The 10,016-nt window shown below is 48.3% G+C and overlaps 1 protein-coding gene across 1 annotated transcript; it reads right to left on the bottom strand.

Moving 5' to 3' along the window:
• Positions 1-389: 389 nt before the first annotated feature.
• Gast (gastrin) lies at positions 390-813 on the bottom strand. The gene is made up of 2 exons (XM_038324760.1): positions 603-813; positions 390-493 (listed from the first exon to the last, which is right to left on the bottom strand). Exons 1-2 carry the CDS (start codon positions 811-813, stop codon positions 390-392), a joined length of 315 nt encoding a protein of 104 aa, XP_038180688.1.
• Between the last annotated feature and the right edge of the window lie 9,203 nt (positions 814-10,016).

The raw sequence follows: 10,016 nt of genomic DNA on the forward strand, positions 1-10,016 counted from the left end.
TTATCTTTTTTTTTTTTTAAGATTTAGTTTGCTTTTAACGATGTGTTTATGTGTGTAAGTGCACGTGAGTGCGGATGTCCAGGGAGGTGAGAAGAAGGTTCGATTCCCTGGAACTGGAGTTCCAGGCAGCTGTGAGCCCCCTGATAGGGGTGCTGACAACTGAACCAGGATCCTCTGAAAGAGCAGTAAGCCCTGCTTATCTGCCCATCTCTCCAGCCCCACCCAGGTAGATTCTTGTTTAATGCTACTCTGTGGTCTCTGCTTCAACCCCTCTCTAGTCAAGCACATGACATGACTCGGTGATACACTGGAAGCTAGTTTATTTTTTTATGTTTTGCAAGGACTGAGCTGGGCGCGGCTGGAGATGGTTGGGCTCTGGAAGATTGTCGCTAGTTACGCTGGTCCCCTTCCTCAGCACTGCGGCGGCCAAAGTCCATCCATCCATACGCCTCTTCTTCTTCCTCCATCCTTGGCATCTGCTTCTTGGACAGGTCTGAGGAGGTGACAGGAAGTGAGAATGGAGAGGAGGCCTAGTTTCCGGGACACTTTGAGGCCAGTAGGGGGGAACCATGGCCAGATCTGATTGGGTCAGTAGCTACTACCTGTTATGAAGTGTTGAGGACCCTGGGGCCCCAGCTGCCTTCGATGGTGAGAGGCTGGGTCCAGCTGGTCCAGCTGGTGTGGCTCCAGGCCCCCGTTGGTCCCTGGTCCAGAGGATGCATCCTGTAGATGGGAGTGGGGCTTCCAAGAAGCTTCAGAGAAGGTAGCCAGAGCCAGCGCTAAGATCAGCACACACACACACAGTCGAGGCATCTTGTCTGCAAAGGGGAGAGAGCGGGACTTCAAGATGGGGCTATCCCTGGGCCATGGTGGCACAGGCCTTTAAAGCCAGTACTTGGGAGGCAGAGGCAGGTGGATCTCTGTGAGTTCAAGGCCAGCCTGTTCTACAGAATGAGTTCCAGGGAAGCCAGGGCTACACAAAGAAACCCTGTCTAGAAAAAAGAAAGAAAGAAAGGAAGGAAGAAAGAAAGAAAGAGAGAGAGAAGAGAAGAAAAGAAAAGAAAAGAAAAGAAAACACAATAAAATATTCAACCTTCAGATTTACAGAGAGAGACCTTGTCTCCATGGGCAATAAGGTGTAAAGCAATAAATCTCCGACCTCCACATAGGCACTGGCATTGCTCCCCAAATGTATGCACACACACACACACACACACACACACACACACACACACACACACAATTTCAAAATCTCCTGGATGGTTTAGTCTTAGAACTTAAAGTGAAAGTTTAAGTAGAGACAGCAAAGGTGCACACACACTCACACACTCAAGGGAGTTACAGACCACACACTGCTGCTTGGAGACCACCAGCCTATCCATGAGGAGGGGGATGAGCCATGCCGTTGCTAGGCAACCTTGAAGGAGAGGCTCTTCAGTGTTTAGCTGATGAACAGCCTGCAACTGTACTTATGCAGCTGAGAAGAAAATTAAACCCAGTATTTTCAACTAAGCAAGAGGGAGCAGCACGGACCTGTGGGATGCCCGAATAAGCATCAAGTTCTTAACCTCACCTGTTCTTTTGACTTGAGATTTGTGCATGTGTGTTTAACTTTCCCCTGTAGGGAAAAATGTTTATTAAATGATATAAGCACTGGGTGGCGGTGGCACATTCCTTTAATTCTAGATCTCAGGAGGCAGAGACAGACAGATCTCTGAGTTTGAGGCCAGCCTGGTTTACAGAGCTAGTTGTAGGATAGTCAGGGCTGCAAGGAGAAACCCTGTCTCAAAAAACCAAACCAAACAAAAGAGCAACAACGAAGATATTAGCGTTTCATGACAAAGTTCTCAGATTAGGTTTCCTATGGGAGGAAAATACTTGTGACTAATGGAGAAGTAAATGGAGACAGAGCAGAACTGATGTTCCTGCCCCGGTGTATATCTCCGTCCTTGGGAAGCCGAGGCAGAAGGATTGCCTCAAGTTTAAGACTCTGTGAGTGCTAGGCAGATGTGGGCGAGAGCGACACATTGCCAAAAGGAAAGGAAGAAAGAATGAAAAGAAGAGAAAAGAAATCGGTGCTGTAGAGAAAGCTGTTCTGCTCAATGTGAGCCACACAGGTCGATGAATATGGCAGCCACCAGCGACCTATGGCTCTTTAAATTTAAATAAATTGTTATAAAATTTTTTCTGCCTTTGAACTAGCCAGATGCTAAGTACCCATCTACTATACAGGGCAGGGCAGACGTCAAGCATTCCCGTTATCACAGAATGTCCTTTTAGGTAGCGCTGGCTTAGGAAAGGGCTTGAGATGGGCTCCAGTCTTAGCCCTGCCTATTAAAGTCTATGACTCTGGGCTAGTAATACCTAGCCTCTGGGCCTCAGTTTTCTCATCTGAGCAATGGGGGGGAGGGGCTCACTTGCTCTTTTCCCCAGCTGGGCTGAGTCCCGAGTGAAGCAGAAAGGCAGATGGGGATCCAGGATGGCAGGGTGGCCCTGAAGCTGAGGCTCAGTTGCACCCTAGGCTAAGGAAACAGCCCCACCTCTGGAAACACCGAGGTGAGAGCCCCAGGTTCGGAGCCATGGCCTGGAGCCTCTACAGAAGGAGGCCTGTCGGTTCTCATCCCTGTTGTCCCTCCCCTTTCCAGTTTCTCACCTGCAGAGCTGGGGACAGGTGGCTGTTGTGGAGGCTGGGTCAGCTCTGCTCGGCCTGCTGCACCAGGTCTGCCTTATAAAGCCCTCACGGTCCCTCCCAAGCCCCGCTTCCAGGCGACTCCAGATTCCCCACCGCAAGAGAAATGGGCGTGGGGTGTAGGTGCACCCTGTCACCCTGCCCCACCCTGTCACAGAGCTGTCAATCAGCTATTTATTCAGGATGTGGGGGGGGGGGGAAGGAAGGGTTGAAACAGGGAGGGATCAGACAGGAGACAGACTCTGGGTTCCTGAACAGCTCATTCTACTGTATCCCTTGGGGTCACAGGCTTCCAAGTCTTCTATTGGACTACATCCCATGGGGAGGGTGGGGGAAGAGAAGGAAGAAGAAGAGAATGAGCCAAATGACCTAGGATTCAGAGGTACCCATATGCTGATGCTTGATGGACAGGTAGCGTGTGAATGGGAGGTGACTTATTGATCCCTGTCCCCTCCACTGGGTTTTTTGAAAACAGGATATAATGTAGTTATCAGGAGTAATGGGGCATGGACTGATGGGTTTGCTCTTTCTGCTGAGAGTGTCATGTTGGTTGCCTTGAAACCCCTTTATGCTTCCTTTACCATGGAAAACCCTCAGCATCTCCTGTCTCTTTATGCCGTCTGTGTTGGGTGGCATCTGCCCAACGCTCCTGTACTCTCGCCCTGGGTCTACTGCTTAATCAAACCCCTTGTCAGCCCCCTGCCCAGAGCCAGTTCCTCGAGGGTCTTGCATTTCAACACTCCTCTATTTTGCTTTCAGGAGTGGATGGTGATTTGCATAAAGGATTCATATTTTTGCAGCATAAAAATACATCTTAAAATGGCTAGTGAACAAGGGCATTTTTCAAAGATGTACCAGAAAAGAAAATGATACATTTCTTGGTTTATTTGATAAATTCCTGCCTGAGTGTGGTTTGCAAGGTTATAACAAGCTCTAGGCTGTTTTTAGATTTTTTTTCATAGTTGAGATTAGACAATTGCTTTTGTTCATTTTGTTCATGCGTCATTGGGCCTCCCCCTTCTTGTCTCAGGGAGCTTTGATGTCTCTTGGGTCTTGTAGAAGGGCAGTGGTACCCACGCTCACAGCCAGCTTTACTGAGAATTAACAGGTGATGAAGGATGCGGGCTGCACCGTGTCCATGGCAACCAGAGCCCACATGTTCTAGTGAATAACCACTCTAAACCAGAGCAGGACACAGTGACTCAGCAGATGGAATAAATAAAAAAAAATTACAAAACCCAGCGCAGGCATTGACAGTAATTAATTGAATCACAAAAATCTCAGAGATGGAAGGAACAGGAGGGGGTTGGGAGAAAGGACAGGGTGAGAGCAGCTCCTCTGGCGTCCTGGGGGGGGGGGGATGGAGATGCTGGTGTTACTATGGTAACCGGAAATTACAAGCTTTCCAAAGAGCCAGGTTGATTTTTGCCTGTGGATGGGGTTATGCCCCCCGGCTGTTCTTCCCCCAGCTAGAGGGATGGCAATTATTATAAACATCAGCCTGTCTCCTATTCAGCAGTGGTGACTGTCATTGTAGGCACTTCAAAGTGTGCACAGCAAGGGTCCTCTTCAAAGACGAGAGGCATAGCGCTCTTCCCCAGGAGCGTGTCCTACAGGTAGGGCTCACAAAGGCCTGTGGTTTGATAGGAAGGGAAGGTTTTCCAGCTCTCCCTCTTTCTAGTGATTGAGATGTTTTCCCCTCCAAACAGTGAGGGAAAAGACTTGAGGGTGGGTCTTGGGACAGGACAGTACATAAAGCACTTTGCCCATCACCTTCGGAAATTGAATACATTTTGCACTTTCCCCTCTTTGCCTACTCTGAACTTCAGTTAGTCTTCTCTGGGAAATGAGATCCATTCATACCTGCCTCACAGGGCAGGGGTGGAGGAGAATGTGAGAAGGGCCCAGACGTGCACACTTAGCACACTTAGAGCGCCCCCTCCAGGTCCTAGTGCAGGGTAATTAATTCCGTGTGTGCCAAGCAGGTAAACCCTCTGTAGGAATGAATGCAGTTCCTCTCTGCCACGACCCTAGGACCTAAGTGTCAATGTGCCCCTCTTCTACAATGTAGAAACGGAGACCCATGTAGGGGAGCACTCTCCAGCCTGACTCCATGAGCATAAAGAGGGGCCGGAGCTCCTCCTGGGAGGGATGTGGAAGGCAGAGTGATGGCTTCTCTGAATATGTTCATAGGCCAATCGTCAGAACCCGTTGTTGCCAAGCGGTGGTGGCACACACCTTTAATGCCAGCACTTGGGAGGCAGAGGCAGGCGGATCTCTGTGAGTTTGAGGCCAGCCTGGTCTACACATAGCCAGATGTGTGCACGTGGCTACAGCTTGCCAGTGGAGGTCAGAGGACAACTTGCGGGAGTCAGTTCTCTTCCACCGTGTGAGTGATGGAACTTAAACTCAGGCTGCAGGCTTGGCAGCAAGCACCTCAACCTTTCAGGCCAGATGGGAAATGTTCTTGACTTTTCAAATATTTTAAATATGGCTGAAAATGTAGATCAGTAGTAGAATGCTCATGCAGCCTGCATAAAACCGCAGGTTTTACCCTCCTAGCACCACAAATACAGAAACAACCCACCCAGACCCCAAATGTTCCAAATTTATTCTCACTGTGGAGTGCTAGCTTAGAGAGGGTCCAGGTAACAAGGCCCTCTCTTGGATAAGAAGTAAATATGTGGGGTTGGAGAGATGGCTCAGCGTTTAAGAGCATTGCCTGCTTTTCCAAAGGTCCTGAGTTCAGTTCCCAGCAACCACATGGTGGCTCACAAACATCTGTAATGAGGTCTGGTGCCCTCTTCTGGCCTGCAGGAATGCACGCAGACAGAATATTGTATACATAATAAATAAATATTTTTTTAAAAAAAAGAAAAAGAAGTAAATATGTTCAGTACGTTCCTTGCTTGGGTGAGTTGAGAGTCCAGTAGCACAAAAGCAGTCCTCATTTTCAGGGTACTCCATTAGGGTGAATGTTCCCCCAGAGGCAAGGATCCATTTGCAATCACCTGCAACGCCTGGCTCGCTCCTGCTCGCCCACACACCCTGAGCCATTATTGATGAGCTAAAACCGCTGTCAGGCAGGCTGATGCCTCAGCTTCCTAATTGGTTCTTAATAGCGGGAAGGGAGAGGTTGGCGATGACTCAGCCTCGCCAGGCGGCTAGGGCTTGGCAGCTGTGATGGGAATAAGAGTGATTGATACCTGTGAGGTGTTCGTGTCCATATGGGCATCTTACCCTCTGGGAGTGGCAGGGCCTCAGGGGTGGCAGCCTGGACATGGTCCTCAGGCAGAGTTAGAGATACTACTTTCATGTCTACCCTCAGGAGGCCCAGCTGCACACAGACAGGGAATGGATGCCTCCAATCCTTCCTTAGCCTCTCCTGGCTCCCTCTCCCCTCTCCCCCAACAGTCACCTGGGCCTCTGAGGTTGTGCTTCTCGGGCAAGACTTCGCTCTTCATTGCTTGGGGATTTTGCAGACCCTAGGGGTGAGGCCAGGCACGCAGACAGGGGTCTACATGCAGGGCAAGCATTTATGTGAATAAAGGGCCAAGGACACTTTGGAACACCAGGCTCAGGTCCCCGAGCTGGCTTTAAGACAGGGCACTTGGATATTCTAGGCCTTAGTTTTCCTACCTGTGAAGCAAAGTGGTATATGCATGGTTGTCCTTGGCATCCTTGCCTACTCAAATCTGAGGATGCTGAATTGCCTTATATAAAATGGTGCAGTATGCTGGGCGGTAGTGGCGCACGCCTTTAATCCCAGCACTTGGGAGGCAGAGGCAGGTGGATCTTTGTGAGTTTGAGGCCAGCCTGGTCTACAAGAGGTAACTAGTTCCAGGACAGGCTCCAAAGCTACAGAGAAACCCTGTCTCAAAAAAAAAAAATGGTGCAGTATTTGTCTTTAACCTGAACACACCCTGGCATATGCCTTATCTTTCTTTTATTCTTTTTTTAATTAGTTCTTCTTTAAAAACATTTTTACTATATTTTTGAGATTTATTTTTGTGTATATGTGCAATCATGCATGCCCACAGTGCAGGAGTGGAGGTCGGAGGACAGCTTGCAGGAGTTGCCTCTCCTTTTGCCTTGTAGGTCCTAGCGACTGAATTCAGGTTATCAGACTTGCCAGCCAGTGTCTTTATCTAGTGAACCACCCCCACAAACCTTTAACAATTATCTGTTGATTTTTATGTATGTGAGTGTTTTGCCTACATGTGTATCTATGCACCACCTGTATACCTGGTGCCTTGGCTGGGAGAGAGCACCAGACATTCTCAAATTGGAGTTACAGACAGTTGTGGGCTGCCATGTGGGTGCTGGGCACCAAGCCTGGTCCTCTGAAGAGCATACAGTACTCTTGACTACTGAGCCATCTCTCTAGACCCAGGCTCTTTGTTTTCCTTCAGAGAGGGTCTGTCTCACTGTGTAGCCCTGGCTGTCCAGGAACTTGGTATGTAAACCAGGTTGGCCTCAAACTCACAGAGATCCACCTGTGTCTACCTTCTGAGTGCTAGTGTCAAAGGCTTGCGCCACCACACCCATCCTATGAGGCAGCTCAGGCGAGTCTCAAACTCTCTAATTAGAGGAGAATGGCCTTGAACTCTTGATCCTTCTCTTCTACTCCTGAAGTGCTGGGATTAAAGGTAGGCTCCACCATGTCCAGCTGTGGTGTATACTTTAATGCATCTTTAGGCCACTTATGAAGTCTAACACAGTGTAAGTGCCAGGTGCAGTGATGTACACAGGCGATCACGGCTCTCGGGAGTCTGAGGTGCAAGGAATGAGAGTTTGAGGCCAGCCTGAGCTACTTGGCAAGATCCTGTCTTCTTTTTTTGTTTGTTTGTTTGTTTTTGTTTTGTTCTGTTTTTGGTTTTTTGGTTTTCTGTTTTGTTTTTGTTTTGTTTTATTTTTTTAGACAGTCTCACTGTGTAGCTCTGGCTGTCTCTAACTCACAGTGCCCGCCTCTGCTTCCCAAGTGCTGGGATTAAAGGTGTGCGCCGCCATCGACTGGCTTTTTTGATTTCTTAGCCAGGTTTAGTTCCTGTAACTCCAGTTTCAGAGGATTCAAAGTCCTCTTTTGGCTTTCTTGCACACTCACACACATACACAACAGTTTTAAAAATAAATGTTTGGGGAAGGTGTTCCTGGGGCCTCATCCCTCCCTGAGGATTTACTATGAGGTTATTACTTGGTGGGGGAGGATGAGACCCACTTGGCTGTAAATTACACTAATGAAATTCATTCAGTCGTGTGTCCCTCACCACATCTTCCACTGGAAAAGGGAAGAAAAGTCGAAGTGGGGGCTGAGTGGGAGGAGGAAGATGGTTAGTGGGAGCTAGAGAAGAAACGAGAAAACAAGGGGTATGTGAATAGTATCACAATATACACATTTATGAAAATACCACGGAGGTGTGGGGGAGGGAAGAGAGGAGGGAAGGGAAACTGTGGTGGGGATATAATATACGAGAGGAAAATGAATAAGAAAGAAAGAGCGAGCCATAATGGTGACAGGCGGTGGTGGCGCACATCTTTAATCCCAACACTGGGGAGGCAGAGGTTGGTAGATCTGGAGGTGGATGTTTTCTGTCCTGCCCGCCAGCTCCCAAATCATGACGTGGAGACATATTAATTATGAAAGCTGGGCCTTAGCTTAGGATTGTCCCACTAGCTCTTATAACTTAAATGAACCCATTTTAAAATCACTTTCTGCCTCGTGTCTTTATTACCTTTACTCTGCCCACGTTGCTTTCTTTTTTCCTCCATTTCTGGCTGGTGACTCCTCTTGACCCCGCCTTTCTTCCCAGCATCCTCTGTGCCTTGAAATCCTGCCTAGCTCTTGGCCGGTCAGCTCTTTTTTTTTTTTTAAATATTTATTTATTATGTATACAATATTCTGTCTGTGTGTATACCTGCAGGCCAGAAGAGGGCACCAGACCTCATTACAGATGGCTGTGAGCCACCATGTGGTTGCTGGGAATTGAACTCAGGACCTTTAGGAAGAGCAGGCAATGCTCTTAACCTCTGAGCCATCTCTCCAGCCCCTGGTCAGCTCTTTATTAAACCAAAATGACTGACATATCTTCATGGTGTACAAGGATCTCTGTGAGTTCAAGGCCAGCCTGGTCTACAGAGTGAGTTCCAGGACAGCCAGGGCTACACAGAGAAACCCTATTTCAAACCCTCACTCCTGATTTTAAAAAAAAAAGTCATAACAAAATCTTTTATTATGCATGATTAATATATATTAATAAAAACAATTAGGTCAGGTATGGTGGCACTTGCCTCTTTTTCTAGCCCTCAGAAGGCAGAGGTAGGTAGATCTCTATGAGTTCTAGGCCAAACTGGTCTGTATAATGAGACCTTTCCTCAAAGAAAATAATTTTAGTGCCTTAAATGGGAAGATTAACTGGGAAGCCCTGTGTGGCTCAGAGCAGTTCAGACATGGAAGAGGAAGTGAGAGGCTTAGCCAGGTTTAGTTCCCACATGCGAGAGGCGGGGGAGCTGAGCTGCAAACCCAAGTCTTCCCGGAGCTCATGGGTGGCTGCCTCTCTTGGCTCTCAGCCCTATGTCCCATGTCCTCTCTAGAAACCCAGCTCCTGCCTAATCAACCTCTGCTGTGATCTCTGGTCCTCCACCTCTCAGGCTGCTGGCTTCCCTACTGTCTATTTATTCAACGGGCCTATCATTTCAGCTGTAGGGGTGCGCGCTTGGGTTGCTGCCCCTGCCCTGTTTAGAACCCGACAGCCTGGTTTTCACTTCCTGGCAGAGGCCACCACCATCCCTTCTTCCCCTCCTGTCTCTCTTGTTCCCCGTAAAATGCAGCCAGAGAAAATTTCAGAAGTAGCCATTATATTCGACTGCAAATTATCTTCCACTGGATTGTTGCCTGGCAACCTATGTGAATCTGCGCCTCTTCACTCCCAAGGTCAGCTGACAGCGCCTGAACGCAGTTGTCTGAGCCCACTTTCTGTCCTCTTCTTTCCTTGTTACTGAGCAGCCTGTCACCCTGTCCAAGGTCAGCTTCTCTTGCATACCCTTTGCCTCAGACTCTCCTGCTGCTTAGAGGCCGTGTGCCTTCACTCTCATTTATCTACTCTTCTATCTATTCAACATTATTATGATTATTTGTTTGTTTGATTGTTTTGAGACAGTGTTTCTGTGTAGCCCTGGCTGTCCTGGAACTTTTTGTAAACCAGGTTGGCACCAGACTAAGAGATCCACCTGCCTGTGCCTCCCGAGTGCTGGGATGAAAGGTGTGCGCCACCACCGCCTGGCTATATTATTATTATTACTGTTATTATTATTACTATTATTATTAGTA

This window comes from Arvicola amphibius, chromosome 4 (assembly GCF_903992535.2).
Source record: "Arvicola amphibius chromosome 4, mArvAmp1.2, whole genome shotgun sequence".
Lineage (NCBI taxonomy): Eukaryota > Metazoa > Chordata > Mammalia > Rodentia > Cricetidae > Arvicola > Arvicola amphibius.